The 23,940-nt window shown below is 44.6% G+C and overlaps 1 protein-coding gene across 1 annotated transcript in view; it reads left to right on the forward strand.

Moving 5' to 3' along the window:
* Positions 1 to 23,940, forward strand: part of LOC129386648 (uncharacterized) — a 167,018-nt gene that overhangs the window by 24,103 nt on the left and 118,975 nt on the right. Inside the window, exon 3 of the mRNA XM_072284039.1 lies at positions 1,394 to 1,576. Coding sequence (XP_072140140.1) covers positions 1,394 to 1,576 — 183 coding nt within the window. The remainder of the gene's footprint in view (positions 1 to 1,393; positions 1,577 to 23,940) is intronic.

Consider the following 23,940-nt stretch of genomic DNA (forward strand, 5'->3'; position numbering starts at 1 on the left):
CGTATACACCGTTCACGAATATATCGGTAATATATAAGATAGAAATGCAGGCAATTAATGTTGCAAGCATGGGCAGAGGATAATGGCATTTTGAAAGAACTTCGGAATGGCTTCAGTATAGGTAGGTGTCTGGATGATAACTTATTTGTCTTTAGTGTAATGAAATATCCAGGGTAGAAAGGAGACAGTTATAAGCGGCCTTTTTAGACATTGCAGGAGCGTATGACGAGATAGACCACATCATTTGGTGGGATATTTTTGAAGTGGAAGGCTTGGGCGACGAAGCTGATATCAACAAAGGACTCAGGCAAGGGTGTCCTTTATGCCCACAACTGTTTATGATGTACATAATTAGGATGGAAAGGGCGCTACAGCAAAATAATACCGGGTTTATCCTTTTATACAGACAGGTGGGTACAGTACTAGAGCAGCAGCTTTCAGGTTTGTTTTATGTGGAGTACATTGTGTTCCTAGCTAACAAGCAAAGTGATGAGCATGTATGGTTGATATCTACGGACAGGAAGGCGAGAATTTAGGTCTAGAATTTAGCGTTAAAAAATCAGGTGCTATCGTATTCAATGAAATCAGCCAACCGACAGCATCAATTTAGGGCCATCAAATAGATTAGTTTAAATAACAGAAATGCCTTGGTATATGGATAAACGAATGCAATAGATATATGGAAACACTGGAAAAAGCAATAACACAAAGGCGAATAGAAATGTGAACATAATGAAACAGAGTTATATTGGCATACAATGGGTACAAGGTGCGCCAAGGTATGTGGAAAGGTCCAGTTGTTCCGGGACTTACGTTTGGATATACGGTTTGCTTGAAATCAGGTGTACAATCAGGGCTCGATGGCAACCAAAGGTCAGTGGGACGCCTCGTATGAGGCGCTCACGCGAAGACTACAAATGACGCTGTGCAGGGTGATATGGGCTGGAGAAGCTTTTAAGGGAAAGAAGCTGATAGTAAAATTGATTATGAAGAGCGACTGAGGAATATGGAAGAAAGTGAATGGGCTGGGAGAGTTTTCAGGAATTCGTAAAGGAAAAACATTGATTCACAGTGAAGAAAACCAACTAGGAAGCTAGCCAGCAAGTATGCGACCTGTATGGGGAAGAAAATTGCAACAAAGAACGTCAAGCGGAAAGTAAGAGAGGCTGAGATAATCTCATGGGTGGTGGGGATGAAAAAGAAACCTGCTATGAATAACTACTTAGGCGGAAAAAGCGAAATCAGGATAGAAACAATTTTGAATAGCTAAAAGGGAAGCTCATTACTTTTTGAAGAGAGAACAGTATGCCTTAGCTGGAATAATAAATAAAGTCAAGCGTGATCCAAGTATATTTTGAATTTTATGTGCTTTCTGCATTTTCTCCCTGTTCAGCACGCCCAGAAAACGAAGTTGGAATGTTCTGCGATGGATCTGCCCTGGTTCCGCAGGTATACTGTCAAGGCGCCGAACATGACGACCACTGGACTTGTACAAAGAAGAAAAGAGTAAGGTGCGGGTGCGGACCTGGCTTCGCTCGTCAAACCAACAACAAATGCGTGCCCTTAAATACGTGTCGTAAGTAACTCTGTTATATGCATATCAATTGATTATACGACCAGACATTCCTAAATTATGTTTTACCGCGCTTAGGCTGCAATATTTATTCTTAAAACTGTAATTTGCATCGGACGATACATTTACTTTAGGACGGAGCACTGACCTTGGATCTTTCTTCCATTGCTGTGTCTCCATTTTCAAAGGTAGCAGTTTGCGGAGTCTTAATTGTCCTTCTGAAGTTAAGCAAACAAGCTATAGCGAATACGACGTGAATCTTCTAATCAAGCCACACAGGTTCGATATAAAATGGTATAGAAACTTTGTAATTAAAACAACAACACTAGTTTGTACGAAAATGTTGCCACTTAAGACGAGAGTAAAGAAAATAATCCATCAATAAGGAAAACAATAGTGGATACTAAGAGTACAAAATTAAAATATCTCATTGAAAATTTTGCTTTAACGGCCATAGCAGCAGAATGACGGCGCCAACGTTAAGAACTTGAAATTGCTAAATTTTGTCGTAATAACATAACTTTTGTGTGCTAGTGGTTGAGTATTTGTTATATTGTGGCGCAGGACGGACGCCGATACAAAAACGAATGCCATATTTATCGTTGCTGTCTGTTTTGTGTATGCGTAGCAAAAATTCTGCTAAAATGTTGAAAACAGCTTTACATGTGTTTCAGACGAACGACAACGGTCACAATCGCCAGTAAGCCATCAAAATTTTAAAATGTGATAAACAATAGCGCTGTGTAGAACATCCTGCGTGTATCGCGAAAGATAAGGATGGTGAGAATGTTGCATACGATATTTATGATATGACGTGAGTCGTATATTTTGAAGAATGTTTTTTTTTATTTAGAAATTCTGATTTCTTACACATGGTTACTCACATAAAAAATAGTGACGATGCAACGCACTGTGGGTATTGATGTAAGCGAGGCTTTCCGTGCTGGATGCTTGGAGTGACAATAACTAGCGGTGATATCTGCGGTTAAGCTTAATTGATTCAACGTTTAGTCTAACACGAGGGTGGTGAGTTGATTTTAAACATTACCTTGCATGCACCAGCGCTGTTTGTCTGCGTAGCACACAAATACGCTGGGAGAGGTATTTGCTTGTGGCGTTATCGTGCACCATATTTCATAACCTGTGACAGGGTTGAGCATAGTCATTTACTTACATGGCACATCGCGTTGTGGCAGAAGTACAAAACTAGAATTTGATTTTTGGGCTGTACTTGCCGAAACTACAATCGGATTATGGCGCACGCCGTAGTGGCGGACTCCGGATTAATTCGGACACCGTATTTTTTTTAACGTGTCCCTCAATCTAAGTGCACGTCCGTTTTACATTTCGGCGCTGTCGAAATGCCGCTACAGTGGTTGGGGTCAAATCCACGGCCTCTAGCAATGTCATGGCCGCAAAGCTACCGCGGCGGGCACAGAAGTGTTGATTTGATTGTTGACCGCTTCCCTATTGTCGCGTCGACCCTGCGGTGCGCTTTAGTTTGCGCGGCTTTGCTTCGGCACGCCTTGAGTAGTTTGTACGCTTGACACATTTGTATGGTGTTTATTTTTCAGAAAAAGCAGCAACGTACTGCAGAGGACCTTGAACATAAGCTTATCCAGTTTCCCTACAAACTTTCCACTGTCTACTTTTCTCCATGGTTAACACATAAACAGATAACTATAGAAACGTGTCTTCTATATCAGAAACATCTATTGTGGTGCTTAGGATAAGAACATAAAGACGTAGCAGCATGATTGTTCTTAAATAAAACGCTTACATCTTCAATCTGACATCCTAAAAGCAAAATTTAGCAATATTGTTAAGCGAACGAGGGATTTAGCCCTGAAGACTATCTACAAAATATATTTTCCAAAATAACTGCACCGCTGGCCAGTTCAACCGACAGCTCGAGAGCCAGGAGAATTTCGTGTTCCTTGTCGAGCCGCCCGCGCACATTGCCCAAAAGAAGCACGCAATATACATGTGGCAGTGGTGTACCAACTATTTCTTGAGTGGGGTGTCAAGCTATCTCTCTCTCATATATATTGCACGGCAACAGGACCGCAAGCAGCATTACGACGCCTCTCATCACATCGTCTGCTGCCGCCCTGGCGATGAAGTGCTACTCCCGACACTATTTCGCACTCCTGGCTTGTGTTACAAGTTTCAGCTTTGGTGATCCGTGCTGTGGGCGTGGTCGCTTCGCCGCATTTTCGACTCGGAATAAACGTCGTGATAACTGCTGCGTCGCAATATATATATATATATATGTGTGTGTGTGTGTGTGTGTGTGTGTGTGTGTGTGCGTGTGCGTGTGCGCGTGTGTGTGTGTGTGTGTGTGTGTGTGTGTGTGTGTGTGTGTGTGTCTGTGGGCGCGTGTGTGTGGGCGCGTGTGTACTGCCACCAGCATTGCGAACAAAAGACGACCATCCCATCCGAACTGCGTTTAAAAGAGCCGCCACACCGCAAGCATCAAGAAAAGTACCGCAAGGCAACGCTGGGCCGATGCTGGCAAACCGGTGGCTCGTGCGCGAGAATCAGACTGGCACGCGATGGGAGTCGACAATGAGGAGAACGACGTTCGAAGAAGCGAAGCTCGAGGGCCGTTTTTGTTGAGTGCACAGTCGGTTTTTGCTGACGGGCACATGTTCGCCCAGAATAAATTAGTTTTAATAGAAACGGTTGCCGTAAATTTTGGCTACATGTCTGGTGGAGGTGCGGGGTATGATTCCAAGCCCCACACGCGCCAGGGAAGGTAGCCCGGATCCCCGAAGTTAGCCTGGATTCCCGAACGCCTGTCCACCAACGCACGAGCCGCCGCATACGAGGTGATGCCCCCGAGTTTCGTCCTCTCGCCAGTTCATCAAGGACAGCGGCCGCAGTCAGCCTAGGTACCAGTGGGATGGCTACTCAAGTAGCCTCTCCTCCCGTCGTCGTTGATTCACCCCGGACGCCGGTCGCCAGATTAACCCAGGTCACCAGATGTAACATTTGGGACGAAACAAAGTAACTCCGGTATGTGTACTTTGCGCTGGGGGAATCTGCACGCACGTGGTTTCAAAACCATGAAGCGTCGTTATCATCGTGGAACGACTTCCGACGAGAGCTGCTTGCTACGTACCCGAGCACGGACCGCAGAGAGAGGGCAGAAGCCGCTCTTCAGGCGAGGAACCAGAGGAACAATGAAAGTGTGACCATGTACATTGAGGACATGACCTACCTCTTCCGCCGAGCCGATCCAAACATGGCTGAGGACAAGAAATTGTGGAACCTAATGCGCGGTGTGAAACAGGAGCTCTTTGCCGGCCTGATTCGTAATCTCCCGCACTGTAGCCGAATTTTGATCAGAGGCGACGACGATGGAAAAGACGCTGCAGCAGCTTGCGAGGCAGTACAACAGAGATGTAAGCGTCGTATCATTTGACGTTGGGTCAGGAGCCCTCCCTAACAACATGTACATCCTACGCGATATGGTGAGGTCTGGCGTAAGGGAAGAGCTGCAGAAACCGCCCTCCTATGGTGTCCTCACTTGCCGATGTCATACGCGAAGAAGTCCGGCAAGTAATTTGTTTGCCAGAGCCTCAGGTATGGCCCTGCGCACAATCAGAGCGTCAGCCGCAGATATCGTATGCCCAAGTTTTATGTCGGGACCTAGCCCGCACGGATTTTGGACGAACGGCCACAACACCCCGGGTACTTCCTCGCAATGTGCCGCCCATGGCAGAAGGAAGACCACGTAAAAGCGATGTATGGCGCACTGCAGACCGCCGTCCCCTCTGCTACCACTGTGGAGGCTGGTCACCTGTACCGGGAATGCCAGTATCGCCGAGTAGGACTGCGTGGCTTTACTATGAATGCGCCTTGCCCTCGAAATGGTCAGCGCCCTGATGAAATTGAAGCATTTTTGTCTACGCACGAACTATTCGGAACCCCCAGCAACATGAACCTCGATCGGCAGCGCCTATGCGTTATAGGGTGCCCAGTCCACCACCCTCTTCCATTTCACCGAGGCGTCGCTCACAAAGTCTGTGACGGGAAAACTAGAGCCAGCGGCCTGTGCAGGCAAGGCCGCTGACGCCCGGAACACTGAATGCCCTCCATTACCAATCCAAGACGACGGCAGTGACGAAACGACGAACAAGTGCAGTGATGACGCCATTACTTCTGAGTTGCGCGTCATCATCGACGACTTCGAAGTGACTGCGTTGATAGACACTCGTGCGGACTATTCAGTTATTAGTAGTGTACTCGCCAGAAAATTGAAAAAGGTATTGACCCATTGCGCCGAACCTCCAAAGCGTACAGCAGGTGGACACTTAGTCGACACCATGGGAATGTACACAGCAAGAATCGGAATTAGAGGCTTTGCATAGGTCAGCAGCTTTATTGTTCTCCCTGAGTGTTTCCGTCAGCTGATACTGGGCATGGACTCTTTGCAAACGAATGGTACAATTATGGACTTGCAAGAATCACGCGTGTTGTTTTCTACAGAAAATGTTGTTACCATTTCTGATACAGAACAGCCACGTATTTCCTCTCTCCGTATTGTGGATGAACACGAGACAGTGCCGGCACGGATCAGCGACTATGAGGGACTTAGAGACGGAAATATCAGGCTGCTAATGGAAAAGCAAATATGCGTGGCAAGAGGCCTAGTTCACCTGCGTGACGGATGCCCTCTTGACTAACTTTGGCAATGAGGCACAACACGTGGCGAAGGGAGCAGGCATAGCGTCTCTTCATGACTATGCACAACTTGCGGATGTAGCAGCAGGATGTAACCCTCGATGCCGCATCACCAGCTTCTGTCACTTTAGACAGTGTCCTTACCTCCATCGACATTGACCGAGAGCTGTCATCACCGCAAAGAGATAAGATTGTGAGCTTGGTCACAGAGTTTGCTGAATGCTTTTCAACTTCATCGAAAGTCCGTCGTACTCCCGTCGCAAAACACCGCATTGTTGTCGAAGAACCTGCAAGACAAGTGCGCCAACACCCGTACCGACTGGCTCCAAAAGAAAGAGAAGCGATAAGAAGCCAAGTGCAGGAAATGCTTGAAGAGGATGTAATACAGCCATTCAATAGCCCGTGGGGATCTCCGGGAGTCCTGGTCAAAAAGAAGGATAACACCCTACGATTTTGTGTTCATTACAGGAAACTCAACCTCGTCACGAAGCGAGATGTTTATCCACTCCCGCGCATCGACGACACCTTGGACAAACTACGCAATACTTACTTCTTTTCTTCTTTGGGTCTGAAAAGTGGATACTGGCAGATAGAAATGGACGAGCGAGATCGCGAAAAAACGGCATTTCGGACACCGGATGGTCTATACGAGTTTAAGGTGCTTCCATTTGGTCTGTGTTCTGCGCCCGCCACGTTCCAGAGGATGATGGGCACTGTTCTCTCCGGACTGAAATGGCAGTCGTGCCTCGTCTAACCTGATGATGTGGTGGTCTTCTCCACTACATTCGAGCAGCCCATGCAGTGACTGAGAGCAATTGTGGATGCTATTCGTACGGCGGGATTGACCTTAAACCCGAGAAATGGCACTTCGGCTTTCGTGAGCTCCGCTTTCTCGGACACATTGTCAGTGCTGAAGGCGTCCGCCCCGATCCTGAGATCCCTGCAGTAGAAATGGTTCCGAAGCCAAGAGACAACAAAGCTATTAGACGTTTCCTGGGACTGTGTGCCTACTACAGGCGTTTCGTAGAAAATTTTTCTAAAATTGCCGAACCACTCACGTGACTGACAAAAGAAGATGTCCCTTTTGTGTGGGAGAAAGAACAAGAAGACGCCTTCTCTGAGCTACGACGGCGTTTGCAGAGTCCTTCTTACTTGCCCATTTTGATGAAAATGCCGAAACGGACATACACGCCAAAGCGAGCAACGTTGGTCTCGGTGCCATACTCATTCAGTGGCAGAATGGAGAAGAAAATGTTATTGCGTACGCAAGCCGTACGTTATCAAAAGCCGAGCCAAATTACTCAGCCACAGAAAAGCAATGCCTCGCGGTTATGTGGGTCATCAGTGGGTTCCGGCAGACCGTTTCGAGCCATCAGCGACCATCATTCATTGTGCTGGCTGGCGAACCTCAAGGACCCTTTTGGAAGACTCGCTAGATGGAGTTTGCGTCTACAGTAGCATGACATCACGGTTGTTTACAAGTCCGGTCTCAATCACAATGATGCCGATTGCTTGTCACGCGCACCAAAAGAAACTACGTCACGTGAATACGAGCAAGAATTCCCATTTCTTGGAGCTGTGAATACGACGGAAATGGTTCATCATCAGCGTACTCGAGTACCTGGAGGGTCGGCAAGTGAGAGTGCCTCGAGTTTTCGTCCGCGGATTGTGTTCGTATGTCCTCCGGAACAACGTCCTCTACAAACAAAACTTCGAGCACTGTGGCGAGACGTTTCTACTTCTCGTACCATCATCGCTGGGAGCGGAGATCTTAGAAGCTTGCCATGATGATCCTGCGGCTGGCTTCTTAGGCGTTAGTCGGACTCTGGCGAGAATCCGCCAGAAAGATCACTGGCCGAAGTTGATGAATTCAGTGCAGCACTATGTCAAAACGTTCCGAGATTGTCAAAGACTCAAAACACCGCCACTCAAATCAGCAGGTTTTCTGCAACCGATACAGCCACCAGCAGCACCATTTGAACAAATAGGACGGGATTTACTTGCATCCCTTCCCGTATCAACCTCAGGAAAGCGGTGGAGTGTGGTAGCAACCGATTATCTGACTCGGTATGCTGAGACATATTCTCTTACAAAAGGAACCGCCATTGAAGTGGCTCAGTTTTTTGTCACACACATAGCGTTACGACATAACAGACAAAGGAACAGCTGTTGTGGCCCGTTTGACGCAGTCTGTTATGAAACTAACACATACTGCTCATAGAAAACCACAGCGTGCCATCCGCAAGCCATGATCTCAATGTACGTGGACATCGAGCATCGGACATGGAACACTATTCTACCATATACTACCTTTGCGTATAATACTGCAGTACAAGAGACGACATATTTCACGTCATTTGAACTTGTTTACGGTTGGACAGTAAGAACAACACTAGACGCGATGTTACCTGTAAACAACAGCAGCAAATGGTCACGCATGTTCTATATGCCTATATATGCCCACGGGCTGCCGTGAATAAAACAGTTGAAAGTTACCACCCGTGCTTTTTAGGTGTTCTCTCCCTCTGTCCCCGTCTTTATTTGCGGTCAATATGATCTGCAATAGCAGCGAAGACGACCCTAAAGTTAGTGAGCACATAGAAAGGGCAGAAGAAGCACAGCTGTTGGCAAGGCACCGTATCGTACAACAGCAATACGTCGACGCAAATCGGTACAACCTAGGGCGAAGAGAGGTACAGTACAACCCCGGAGACAAAATGTGGGTATAGACGCCTATACGTACGCCCGGTCTTGAGAAGAAGTTACTGCACCGTTACTTTAGCCCCTACAGAGTACTTCGCCGGCTAAGTCCCTTATATTTGCTTTTTTAGTACATGGAATCATCATGTAAGCCGAACGCACTTAGGAGCAAGAGCCCCTGTCAGGCCAATTGGCCTTTAGCTCTTGCTTCCTCTTTCTGTAGTGAAGAAAGGAAATAAACTTCAAACAAACAAATCAAACAAATTATGAGGTGACTCCTGAAGGCAAAGTCTGCTGCACACGACGCAGGACTCGCCCAGAGGTCGTACACGTAGTACGAATGAAGCCTTACTGTGAAAGGAATTGACTAACAGAATTTGCAAGTACGATCAAGCGTAGCACCGGCCATCCTCTGACCACTGTCATTTTAAAGCAGTTGGCCTCTCTATAGGCCTTTTCTACGCATCGGGACAATGCTTCTTCGGATTGGGCTAATGCCGCCAACAATGCGAACAAAAGACGACCGCCACATCCCAACTGCGTTTAAAAGATCCGGCACACCGCAAACGTCAAGAAAAGCACCGGAAGGCAAAGGTGGGCCGGTGCTGACAAACCGGCGGCTCATGCGTGAGAATCGGACTGGCACGCGACAGGAGGCGACAAAGAGGAGAACGACGTTCGAAGAAGCGAAGCTCGAGGTACGTTTTTGTTGAGTGCAGAACCAGTTTTTGTTGACGGGCACAGGTTCACCAGAATAAATTAGTTTTCATAGAAGCATATATATACATAGAATATATATTTACGCGGGTTGATGCAGGAATTAGGTTCCGAAACAGCTCCAGCCACATGGGAGGGTGCAAGGCGAAATCCGGCAACACTGCTGCGCGCTGCTGTTCCCCCTCTCTCTCCCGCGCTTTGCTGCACCACTCATTCTTGACTCAGCAGCCGTCCGATATGGAGGTTCCCATTGTTGATCCCGCCAAGTGCGAGACTCGTTCCGTAATTAGTTTTTTGCACACCACAGGGACTCCACCCGTGGATATTCATCGTCACTTGACGGAGGTGTATAGCGACAAGTTTGTGTCCGTTCAACACGTCCGAAAGTGTTGCAGTGCGCTTAGTGCTGGGCGGAATGAAGTCCACAATGAAGAACGGCGTGGAAGAACATCAGTTTTGGAGGTGGTTATTGAGATCGTCCTACGCGAAGTACTTCAAAACGGGAGGATTACCATCCGTGAACTTGTTGCTCCGATTCCTGGGAGTTATTACTGTACAGTGGAACAACCTGTGACTGAAAAATTGGGGTATCACAATGTTGTGCTCGATGATACCGCGGCTCTTGACATCAGACCACAAGGAAAAATGCCTTGACTGTGCTCGCCAGCTTCTTCAAATGTATCAAGAAGATAAGGAAAAATTGTTGGACTCCGTTGTTACGGGACACGAAACTTAGGTGTTTCATTTCACTCACGAAACCAAACGAAAATCCGAACAGTGGCGTCACCAAGAGTCACCAGTCGTAAACGAGTTCCAAGTCCTTCTGCTGGCAGAGTCAGGGCAAGTGTTTCATCAATTTCATGGAACGTGGGAAAACAATCGACTCAGACAGTTATTCTGCAACACTAAGAAAACTCAGGCGAATTATCGAGAACTACCGGCAAAGACGACTGGCAGTCGGGGTAACGCTGCTTCACGACAACGCCCGACTTCCCGTCCTCCTTGAAACCCACGAACTTTTGACAAACTTTGAGTGGAGTGTGATGCCCCACCCACCGTGTAGGCGAGCGCTCGCGCCTAGTGATTATCACTTGTTCCCCAAGTTAAAGAAACATTTGAGTGGCTCACGCTTCCGGAGCGACAATGAAATCAATAAAGATGTGAAACGCTTCCTCAACTGGTTGGCGGCTGAGTTCTACTATATTGGGATACAAAAATTTGAGCACCGTCTACAAAAACGCGTAGAAAAGTTGGGAATTATTATTATTGTTATTAGAAAGTTTCATCATTCGAATAATATGAATTTGACAAGCAAAAATGTTTTCACAATAAATATATATATTGAAGCATTCCTATGGCGGCCTGCAAATAGAAGTTAAAACTAGACAAAGGGCAAGGAAGAAAAGAGGATAAAGACCTGCCGCTAAGCGCAGTTTTATTACATATTTTGGCGCAGCCGACTACAAACCATCCATGATGTAATCTTCATTCGGCCAGCCAAAGAGAGCCTCGTCTTCACGAAGTACGCGCTTCCTGGAGACCCACATGTCGATCTTCCCGTCGTCGTGACGACAGGTGAGCGCTTGTCTGTCGTTCTGCAGAAGGCATCTATGTTTTTGGACGAACTATTATAAAAAGGGAACCTCAAGATAAATCTTCAAGTCTTCCTCTCCAATCGTCTTGTGCTATCGCAAGTAGAAAAGTCAGTCGCATCGGAGCCAACTTACCATTCAGATCTCTCCGTTACACTTCAGGCGATTCAGCTTCAACAAAAAGTTTCACAGCGAAATGAAATGATTCATACTCTTGTATCGGCTCCGAGTCTCAAAGAAAGCGTGCCTACAGAGGTTGTGGAACCTAAACCCTTTGATTGCTTGTAGGGGAATCCAGAAGCTTGGATTGAGTTCTTTGAATACGCGTGTCCACAAAACGGTTGGGACACAGATGAAAGAAGAGTGAAGCATATGCTCCCCTTTATAAATTACATTGCAAGAAAATAGTAAGGGCTGCGTAACACGGAACGTCATTGGGATGCATGAAGCGCGTAGAAGGAGAGCTTAATCTCGTCATTCCGTGGAAATCCGCTTGAGTGATGGGAACAAGCTATACTTTATTGATACAGGTCCCTACAGTTCTGGAGTATTTCTTTGAAAAGCTTCGATTACTTCAACTTGCAGAGCCGGAACTTACATTAAAATCTGTGAGAATGCTCATAATACATGGCCTACCTCGGGAATTGCAGCGACAATTTCAAGCTGCAGCTCCAAAACTATGGAGACATTACTGGAGTCACTTCAAGAGATCGCCTGCCATTGGATGGAGAGGTCCACAAAGCCGCGTTGGGATGTCCAAGGAGCAGAAGCATCGAGAAACAGAGTTTCGTAAACGGTTACCAAACAACTGTTACCAAGAGGGAAGACATCATAGGTCGTTACATACCGCGGCAATAGAGGGATTGTCTTAGGAACGCAGTTTGATACAAAAAAACTAATCAATCAGGGTTCTCAGTCTAACGCTATGACAAACAACGAGACTGTCTTTTTTTATTTCTGCGAGTCTGTTACACATAGAAATAGAGGTTAATGGACAACGTACAAGAGCACTTATAAACAGCGTAGCTTCGGTGTCTATTCTTAAGAAAGCGACGCATTTCCACAAGATGTATTCCGAGGGAGATCAGTTCTTGCGTGTGTGTATGATGGAACTAAGGGAAAGTATTGTGAGTGGACACGCTTGAAAGTGAAGTTGGAATCTAAAAAGCTAAAAGTGATTCCATTAGTTTTAGATACTGTGGAGTATGACTCTCTTATCTTGTCCTGACATGAAGCTGTTGAGGTTGAATATTTATTGGGACGATACGGTGTCTGTTGATCAACAGGCTGACCAAACAGAGTCGGTACAAAAAGACCACCTATGGATCCTGAAGAAAGTGTATTTCCCCAACTCTATCCCGAACTGGTATGCCTGGGAGAATATCCACCTGCGACTACAAAGCAGTGGAGTTTCATTTCATCTATGCGACTAAACAGTTCTGAGAAAAAAAGCTATACAACTTGACGAGAGAAAAGAACATCGCTAAAAGAAGATCTGCAAAAGATGTTAGATGCCAATGTAATTCGCCCGTCGGTGTCTGCCTTCGCCACACCTATCACCATCGCACCATAGCACAACGGCAGATGACAGCTATGTACGAATTACAGAGCCATAAGTAACCAAACCCTGTTGATTCCTTTCCTAAGGACAAAGATTTACACCATAATCTATGAAGCCGGAGGCTGTACCTGCTTTTCGCGTATAGACTTGTGCAAGGGCTTCTAGCGGGTGCCACTGCAAGAAGACACCAAGCAATACACCGCATTTGCGACCTCGGCATGTACGAATATAACCGCCTTCCTTTTGAATGGAAACAGTCGCCTAGTTTGTTTCGAAAGATGATGAATACATTTTCGAATCCCTACATTGGACGTTTCTGCAATGTCTATGTGGGCGACAATGTCATACACTCTAAAAGTGAAAAGTTGCATGAAGAACTCCTGGGTCATATTCTGGCCGCGGTATGTGATGCTAAGCTAAAATATAATTTCAAGAAAAGTGAGTTCTCCAAACTAAGGTGACATTATAAGGGAGTTTTTGGACGAAACAACGAATAACACGAAAGAAGAATCGGCAGCTCGTATAGCAAAACTAGTAAAGCCGTACGATGTACACTCACTTCGCATGTTTCTAGGCTCAGCGTGTTATTTCAGAGCATTACTTCAACAATATGTCCTCAAAAGTCGCTGTCTGACAAGACTGACTCAGAAGGATGTCCCTTTTGTTGGACAGAAAAATGTGATGACACCTACCGAGAATTAATTTCTTCTGATCCGGTGTTCTGCTTACCCGAATTTGCGCTGCCCTTCTACTTGAATACCCTTGCATTCCACTATGGCACAGGAGTAGTCATGTATCAGAGAGACTCATTATGGCCACCAAACCAACAGCTTTGTGTAGTTGGATACTACAGCTACACATTCGCGGGTGATGACTTTTCTAGTCTATATATTGTTAGCTATCCGTAGGCTTCCGGGGAAGTTTTGAGTTTTCTGTGCTTTCCGTTTTCTATGTAGACCATCGTGTCGAGGAAGTTGATTTGACTAGGGGACTTGTGCTCAGTAAATTAAATACTCGGGTGAAAACAATTTAAATGGATAATTAAGTCGGTTAAGGCACTTGTGCCGTGTTCCCATTGATATATGTCGTCAATATAACGCAGACAGGTGTGGGGTTTGAAAGGATGTGATTTCAGCTGGTCTGTTTCAAATTGCCTCATGAAAATTTTCGCATACGTGCGAACATTGGTGTCCCCATGCTAGTGCTAAAAGTTGGCAGGTAGTGAATATAATGGGAATTTAAAACAATTCAGCGTGAAAACCAGCCTAAGGAGTTACTGGTAAATTTCAGGGGCGGGTGCTTTGGGATTAGCGGCCCGGGATTTTGATACGGCTTCAATTCCTTCCCTTTTTTATTTATTTTTTATTTACTCATACTGTTGGCCTGTCGGCCGTTACAGGGTGGGTCAAAGCAGCACTTCAATTAGTACAATACATGGCATTACAATAATACATTAGCACAAAAACCAAACAAGTCAATAGCTGTACATCGGGAATTAGTACAGTACATGACTAAGGCAGTACATGAATATTGTGGACACCATGCAATATTGTGGACACCATGCAACAAAGGGTTAATAGCTGAACATAAGCGAATAAAGAAGATGCATAAGCGAAATATTCTGGAGATACTCAGATCAATATGACTATAAATGCAGTGTTAATAAAAGAGGTTATACACCCCCCCCCCCCCTCAAAAAAAGAAAAAAAAAGAAAGGGGTGAGCAAGTATGCGTGCGTACATCTTTCAATGTTGCTTCAAGTCTTTCTCAAATTCTTCCGCACTGATGCTGTCTCGTGTTAATACCGGTAATTCATTCCATTCTTTCATGTTTCTTGGGAAGGAGGAAAATGCGTAAGCGTTAATGTGCATATGAGGTATTTGAAAAGTGTTATATTTGCTTTTCCGTAGTGTTCTACCTTGTCTTTCTAGCAAATACTGTTCGCTGTTGATGTTGAATGTGTTTTTTGTCAGAAGAAAGAAGAACTTTAACCTAGCTATGCGCCTGTGTTCAGCGAGCGTAGGCAAGTTCAGCAAACCGAGCATTTCGGAGACTGAATCTTCGCGAGAATAGCGCGATAGAATAAACCTTGCTGCTCGACGTTGAACTCTTTCCAGTCTCTCAATTAACCCTGACTGATAAGGGTCCCAGATTATGCTGGCATATTCTAACGTGGGTCGAACGTACCTTAAGTAAGCTGTTAGTTTTACTGACTGTGAGGCTAACTGCAATTTCCGTCGCAAGAACCAAAGCTTCTTCTCCGCAGTTTGGCATATTTTTGTAACATGGTTCGACCAGTTTAAATTCGCAGATATATGTATGCCTAAGTATTTCAGCACGTCAACCGTGGAAAGCACCGAAGAATTCACTGTGTAATTAAAGTCAAAAATATGATTTATTTTGTTCGTTATACGCAATACAACAGTTTTACTCTCATTTATTTTCACTTTCCATTTGTCACACCATTTTTTGATAGCCCTAAGAGCGTCACTGAGCAATTTCTGACCTTCAGTGCTATTAATTTCTTTGTATAGCAAGCAATCATCGGCGAAAAGTCGCACCGTGATTCCTTCGTCAATTGCAGAGGAAATGTCATTAATATATACTAAAAATAGTACAGGATCTAAGACAGACCCCTGTGGGACACCAGACGTTACGTTCAACGGCTTTGATTTAGTGTGTTCCACTTCTACGTATTGGGTTCTGCCCCGGAGGTACGCGGTTATCCATTTTACTATTTTCGCGTTTATTCCCATAGTAGTCAGTTTCACAATCAATTCTGCATGTAACACTCTGTCGAATGCTTTTGATAGATCAAGACAGATGGCATCTATCTGTTTCTTGTTGTTTAATGCGCTGGCAAAGCCATGGATGATTCCAAGAAGCTGCGTTGTTGTGGAAAGGCGCTGTCGGAATCCGTGTTGGTTGGCAAAGAATGAGTTCGCATTTTCGATGTACGTGTAAATTGACTTGGCTACAACATGTTCTAGGAGCTTGCAGCAAACGCAGGTCAGCGATAGTGGGCGATAATTTTCAATTAGCTTTCTATCTCCAGATTTGTGCACTGGTATAACCTTTGCCGTAAGCCAGTCGGCAGGGACTCGGCCTTCCGCAAGTGATGCGTCAAACATAATTTTTAAGTGATGCGCAACCCATTCCGCATACCTGCGCAGAAATGCGTTGGGTATGCCATCGCGACCTACCGATTTTTTGACGTCAATGTTTAGTAGAAGAACTACAATTCCCTCATATGAGACTTCAACGTCTGGCATCTCTTCCGAGGGAAGCGATGGGGAGAGTATGGATTCAGTACTGGATTGTGATGGAGCAGAAACACAGACTGGAAGAACTCGTTGTAAGAAGAAGCAATCAGTGCAGGATAAGTAACTAGAGTGTTATCAACTACGATGCTATGCGACTCGTTGTCCTTTTTTGACATGTGACGCCAAAATTTATCAGGAGACGACCTCATGAAGTCTGTCAATGTTTCTTTGTAATATTTACTTTTGGCTTCAGTGATCATAGAACGCAGTTGTGCAGACAACTCAGTTATTTTTGCATGATCTTTTGTTACTTTCCGTCTCTGGCGGCTTATCCGACGTTTTAGTTGGATGATGTCCTTGTTTATGCAAGGGTTCCGTTTAGTTTTCTTTCTTTTACGAACCGGCACAAATTTGCTAATACAATGGAAAATAATATGCTTGAACGATTGCCACGTGGTATTGATATCACTTTGAGAATCAAAGTTGTCCAGTGCAAATGACAAGTAGTCAATGATACTTGTGTCATCAGCTTCCAAAAAATTTGGAACATATGTAACCGCCTCTTTATATTTTGACTTTGCCTCATTATGCGCTATCTGAACGAAGAAAACTTCATTGTCTGAGATACCCTCCTCAACCGACACTTCAAACTGGTCGAAGCACCCATCAAGGAATACCAGATCCAGGATAGATGGACTTTCCCCTGAATTTCGCGTACTTTGACGAAGAATTTGTGAAAGGTCATGGGAGAATGCAATGTCAAGGAGCAAATCGCAGTGTGCCTGGTCCCACAATTCTGTTGCAAATGTGTCCTAGGTAATTGCAGGTAAATTGATGTCACCGGTTAGAAGTAGTCGGCAGTGGCGCTTTTTGTTTGCTTCTAAGTAACTCTGTATCGACTCTAAGAACGAAAGAGGCGAGTTTGGGGGTGGGTAAATTGTACCGAGAAGGAGTCGTGAGGTCCCAATATTCATTTCACACCAAAGACTTTCGTGTCCTGGGATACCGTTTAGTGTTTCGAATTCAATGTTTTCTTTCATTATTATTGCAACGCCGCCTCCTCGAGACTGTCGATCCCGACGTACTATCTTGTATCCGGGAGGTATTATCTCATTATCTTGAACATCTGAATGCAACCATGTCTCTGTGATCGTAACAACGTCCGGATCATAATTCACTACAATGTACTCTAAGCCTTATTCACGATACTTCTAGCATTAAAGTTAACTAGACGAAATTCATGATGCCCTCTCTTTTTCGGTCAGTCCTCGCTTACAGCTGATATAGTACTCTTATTGCGCCTGATCTTGACTCGACGGTTTTTTTCGTCATCCCAACTGTACATATCACCATCGATGAACATTTTATCATAGTCAAGACGCACGCGCTGTCCTTGTTTTCGTTCATCCTGCACACAATTCCAAAGAAGCTTGCGTTTGGTAACTGTTTCCTTGCTGTAGTTATCAGCAATGGATATGCCAGTTCCCTGTAGTTTTTCACAGTTTTTGTATACTTTTGACTTTTCTCTGGAATCGTAAAGCTTTAGAATAACAGGTCGCGGGTGTTTGCTCTGCCGTTTCCCGATCCTATGTATTCGTTCAACTGTGTGCAGAGTTACGTTCAGCTGTTTGTCAAATAAATCGGTAAGCACTTTTGTAGATAGTTCTTCTGTTGTTTCTTTTTCGCCCTCCGGAATTCCGAAAACCATGAGGTTATTTTGTCTGCTTCTGTCTTCCAATGACACAAGCCTATCGTGCAGCGTTTTTACAGACGCGTTCAGGGTTTTGTTTGTCTTAGTCAACTCAGCTATCACTTTGGCTTGGTCCCTGACAGCCTGCACAGTCTTCTCAACTTGTTTTATTCTCTCACTCAAGGCGGCTAAATCCGTTTTGATGGCTTGTTGCCCATCAAGCAGTTCTTTCAAGAGCGTTGTTGTGTTAGGACCTGGATTCGTCTCAATGTCACCAGATAGCAACAGACACAGAGGAGCGAATGACAAATAAAGCACTTTTGGGCACCACAGCACTACAATGAAGCGATTGTCATTCTTGTAACTATAATACGAATAGACACCAACCTGTTCAAGGAACAGAAGACGAGTTACAGGTGGCATGGCTTCTGTGGCGCCACCGTGCCCACTGATGCAGGCTGCTGAATCCGCTGCCTTTATAGGACAGCACGAAGTTCCCGTGATGCTTCCATAGTCTCTGGTGCCGAGGGTGTCGCTGACAGGCACTTCCCAGTCGAAGACGGCGGTATCAGGAACAGATCCAACGATACGCGTGTTGTATGCATTCTCATGGCAAGATGCGCAGATCAACCGCACCTGTTCAAGGAACAGAAGACGAGTTACAGGTGACATGGCTTCTGCGGTGCCACCGTGCCCACACGGTGGCACCACGGTATGTTAGTGTAAAGAGCAGAAAAGTTCAAAGTGACTAGAATAGCGCGGTCTGAAAGGTTGACGTTGATTCCGTTAATAATTCGAAGGAAGTGCAGTGTGTCTTGACCAGCCTCTCTCGTCCAACAGAGGCTGGTCGTCCAATAGGTTGAGCACGACGGAAAGCGATTGCGTCTGCACACTGTACACTGGCAAAGAACATGACAGGTTGTTTCCGCGTCACTGCAAATAACACATGCCATCCCAATACGCAACGCGGAAGCATTGGCAAACGCGACGCCCAACCATAGCCTACACAAAAAGTTCCCGCCTCTTCGGGGAAATCTTGGCACATGTCGGAGGCTTAGGTTTGGATCAAGCGTGTGTAAACGGGTGCCCGTAAATGTGATTCATTCCACACTCATCTAGGGCATTGTCGTATAGGTTAAGCGCACCATACTGCAGCATCTGTTCGAGACAGCGGGATGGATAGGCGGCTGTCTTCCACGTGAGCTGAATGAGCAGCTTGAGCGGCTCGTTCATTGCCGATGATATCCCAGTGACTTGGTAGCCATTCAAAACTTATTTAATGTGATTTCTTAGTCAGGTGGTGTACGTCTTCTGTGGTATGAAATACCAACTAATCATGCAGAAAGCACAGTAAGGCTGCCAACAAACGCTCTAGTGCAGTCTTCGAATCACAGAAAATCGACCATTTGCGTGTTGGTTCATCATTAATAAAGGGTAGTTCGACTCGAAGCGCTGCGACTTCTGCTGCCGTCGACGTTGTCAAGTAAGATGTTTTCTACTTGATTGTGGTGGCTGTTGTTGGAATGACGACAACTGCGGTAGAGCTCTTCGGTAGGACGGAGCTCTCGGTGTAACATCGGTCCTTCTCATATAGTAAGAGTAAGATAATTTGTTTAAGAGCCAGCGATAACATCTCTGCCTGTTTGCTGACGCCAGATATTCTGAAGCTTATCTTTGGTTGAATGAGGCACCAAGTAGAAGTCGAAAATGTCGCACCAGACGTGCAGATGGCATAGCCTCAAAGGTGCGTGGATGGCGTTCGCAGAACAACGCACGTGGTCTCTCCGCAGATAGAGAGGCTAGATGGTGGCAAGGAGTCCTGGCAAGGTGCCTTGCGTGCACTCTTTGTGCTTCAACTACGACGTGGGTTTTGAGGAGGAGGTCTCTGGCGACAATCACAGTTGCCGCTGTTGACAAATTTCAAGGAAGACCTAAACTAATCCGGAGCGTCTGAGCCTGAAAACTTTGTAAAACGTAGGCTTGTTTTACTTGCGTTAGTCAATGCTGGCAAGCTGTACCGATAAAGGCAGAGAAAAAGTACCCTATGCACTTGCAGCACAGAGCTTGTGGACATTCAATAAGTAAATAAATAAACAAATAAATAAATAAATAAATAAATAACTTTTTTCCTTAAAAAAGGAGGAGTGCAGGACGAAAAGATTGGACAACTTGACGAGGTCCCGACCCCTTGTTAGTTGGCATAACACCAAGATGACAGCCAGTCGTACACAAGGAATGAAAAAAAAGCATCACAACGCAACGGGTAATACAAAGTGAAACAAGACGGCAAGAAATAGTCAACGCACATAAACAAGAGTGGGGAACAAAATTAGGAGAATAAGAAGGCATGGTCTAGTCTTGGAAATAAATAAATTTACAAGAACGTGTAATCCGAGAGTTTCGGTTTCTGGAGGGATCGAAATATTGTCCGTCTAATAAGTTTAACAGCAAAGGTGACGTATAAGATAAAGATTGCTCATCATAGGAGGTTCTCGGGGTGGGTACGAACCACAATTCTTTATGTCGGCTCCGACGAATATTCGTAACTCTCTCGAAGTTCTGCCAGATGAATTGTATCATGAATGCCAAATTTTACGAAACCTTTGTAGCACAACATCAATCTATAATTGTAAAAGCAAAACACAGGAAGAATTTCATATTTAGAAAAATGTGATTCTGCGGAGTGCGTATAATGGACATCAGCTATGTAACGCACAACTCTTTTTGTAGCAAATGTAGTTTATGCAAGTTTGTCACACCAGTTGTGCCCCATACCATGATGCAGTACTGCATGACAAATACCACCAGAGCATTGTGCAGCATTATTTTTACCTTGGCCGGGTGTAAGCGATGCAGACGAGCAATAACACCAATGGCAGATTACAATTTTGATTGGAGATGATCAACACGCTCATTCCAGGTAAGGTACTTTGTAAAATGCACCCCAAGGTACTAACGGAATCTACTATCTCTAACTGCTCACTGCCCAGACACGAATTCATATTAATTGTCAACAACTTTCCTCTAGGCGTATATGATATTACTTTTGTTTTCTTAGGGTTGATTTTTAAGCAGTTTATCGCGGACCAACGTTCTAAGACAGCGTCTTATTAGCCTTTATTTTTATATCTGTTTCCAGGTTACCTGTAATAAAAACGTTTGTGTCATCGGCATACGAAGCGAATGTAGCGTTATCTGTACAGCGTACAATGTCGTTTATGTAAATCAAAAATAAAAGTGAGCCCAAAATGCTTCCTTGCGCCACACAAGTAATAACTGGCTTCCTTGAAGATATTGTGTTACTGGCATCTACGAACTGTGATCTGTGAGACAGATAAGATATCATAAGATAGCGTGCGGTTCCACGTACACCATACATCTCTAATGTGTTAAGAAGGATGAAATGAGTAAATAAATAAAAAGCCTTAAAGAAATCTATGTATTTGGCTAGTGCCATATGCTTACGGCTAAATGCATCTAAAATTATTTCCTTTTGGCTCAGGAGCGCAGTTTCCGTTGAGCGGTTCTTTCTAAAACCATGTTGAAAGTCTGCAATCAAATGGTGGCGGTTAAGGAATGAGAGTAATCGCACATGCATTATTTTCTCAATGCTCTTAGAAAATACTGGAATTCTTGATATAGGCCGATAATTATTTAATTCAGTTTTATCACCACGCTTGAAGACAGGAACAACGCGAGTAATTTGCATTCTCTTATGATAGGCACCTGTTGATAACATTATGTTATAAACATTGGCTAGAATAGGGCTAATAATATCGAGCACATACTGTACAGGGCGAATCTGGATACCGTCGGCGTCTAGTGACTTGCTATTGCTTGTAGCTCTGATACCCGGATAAACTCCAGGAGAAGTAGTTGGAGCAAGGAAAAGCGATGCTCCATTCCCATTTACTGGAAGAAACTGGGCGTAGTTTGTGAGGCTGTGTTCTACGGCCTGTTGCGGTGCTATAGCAAAGACTTCATTAAATGCATTTGGTATTGCATCTCCAGATGCTGCCCATCATTTTCCAATATATGAGGAATAGCTGAGTAGGAGTTAGGCTGTAACAAGACATTTAATTTGCGCCAAAGTGCATCACTTCGTTGGTTAGCAGGGTCACTAAATATTCCTAAAAATAAGCATCTTTGGAAGCTCTAAGCTTATATGTTACACTGTTTCTGTATTTCTTAAACTCATTAAGCAAGGCTTCATCCCAAGATTTCACAAATTTGGCATATAAAACATGTTTTTGTTTAATCATGTCAAGAAGCTCAGGGGTCAGCCAAGGTTTCCGCTCTTTAGGTGGCCTCGTATTTTTTTTCATGCAAAGTGCGTATCATATAATGGTTTTAAAATAATACTAAAAGCCGGATATGCAGAGTCGCTATCTTGTGCACAATTAACGCTATCCCAAGTTTGCTAAGCAATGGCATGGCGAAACGCCTCCAGATTTTATGGCGTAATTGACTGAATATGAACGGGTTCGTTAGTTTTCTGAATCAAACGATTGATTTTACTCACTAGTAGGATAATGCCTAGATGGTCACTGATGTCAGTATGCAGAACGTAGGCCTTTAATGAATGGATATTTCTTTTTGATATGAACACATCTAATAAGGAGGCGCTGTCAACAGTTATGCGTGTTGCTGTAGAAATTGTATTTGAAAAACCGCAAGTTGTAATTAGAGTCCGGAAATCATTTTGCAGCAGAGGAGATGACAGCATGTTTATATTGACATCACCTCCTAAAACAAGATTCATTTTTTCTTCTGTTGCATAACCGAAAAGCTTTTGAACAAAAGTAACAAAGCGGGTGGCATCGCCTGATGGTAGCCTGTACGTAAGAGAGAACAAGTTTTTATGGTTTTGTAGTGTTAGTACCTCATAATCAGAAGTTATACCAGTGAAATCGTCGACTGGTTCAGCAAAAATGTTATCGTTGAGCAAAAGCGCTACACCGCCCCCTCGCTTATTCTGTCGACTACAGAAGAACGATTGATAACCACATAGCTGGAACAATTGTGGTGTGGGCGTTGACCAAGTTTCCGTTAACATTACGACGGTAATCGGTATTCCGAAGCTATGTATTAACATGGTACGTTCATCTGTCTTATTTGCGAGCGATCGAACGCTTTGATGAAAAAATGTCATTTCTGGTTGTTTATCTGATGTAAAATCCTTTACCTCGGACGGTACATAACCCATATTTTACATAAGGAGCTGCAATAAAAAAAAAAATGGACTCGACTGTTGTTCCTACGTTATTTTCTGCAAGTCATCAAGATTGCACAGGGGGACAATCGAGCTGCCGTCTGATTTCCGGGCGAAAATCTTGCCATTATGATACCAGGCATATTTCTAGTCGAGTTCTTTCTTTTTGCTATTGACAGGCGTTTCATGGCGTTTCAGGGAGGAGGAACAGGCGTTTCATGGGAGGAGATAAGTGTTCATTGATGTAAATCGGACTCCTGGGCTCCAGCTGTATATATTCTGTTGTCAACTGTCTTTTCCTTGCTTTGTCTAGGAAACCATCGCGCATGGCGCTTTGTGTGGACTGCACCACAATGTTAGGCCAATTAGCGTTACCGCTTGTCCTAACTCGGTGGCAAACTTCAACATACGAATCCTCGAAAGGTACATCAAGTGCACCTGCAAGTTTTCTGGATATATGCAGAGTGTTTGCTCTCTGTTTTGTCGGTACACCTTTGATTTCTATGTTGAAGCACCTGGTATGCCGTTCATTTTGCATTAGCCTTACTTCATGATCCTTGAGTTTCGCGAGTAGGGTATCTCGGTCATTTTCCAGACCCTCCACTGTGTTCCTTACATCAGAGGTTTCATTTTTCAGCTCACTCACATATGTTTTCATTTCCTCATAGTTCTTTTTCGCAAATTCCAAGAATCCCTTCATTTCTCTAATTTCTTTCCTTAAGTCTCGTTCCAGGCATTCGCGCTGTTCTCTAAATTCATTCTTCAACTCACGTTTAAGTTCTTCGAATAGTTTAGAGAGCTCTTGCTTGCCTGTAATTGTAACCTGAGCACGGGACAAAAACGGAGATAAGTGAACAAGAACGCTAGCTAAATACCAGAAATAACAGTTTATCTGAACAGGAATGTGGCAGCAATGTGGCATGAACAGTAATGTGGCAGCAGC

This window comes from Dermacentor andersoni, chromosome 8 (genome assembly GCF_023375885.2).
Source record: "Dermacentor andersoni chromosome 8, qqDerAnde1_hic_scaffold, whole genome shotgun sequence".
Classification (NCBI taxonomy): Eukaryota; Metazoa; Arthropoda; class Arachnida; order Ixodida; family Ixodidae; genus Dermacentor; species Dermacentor andersoni.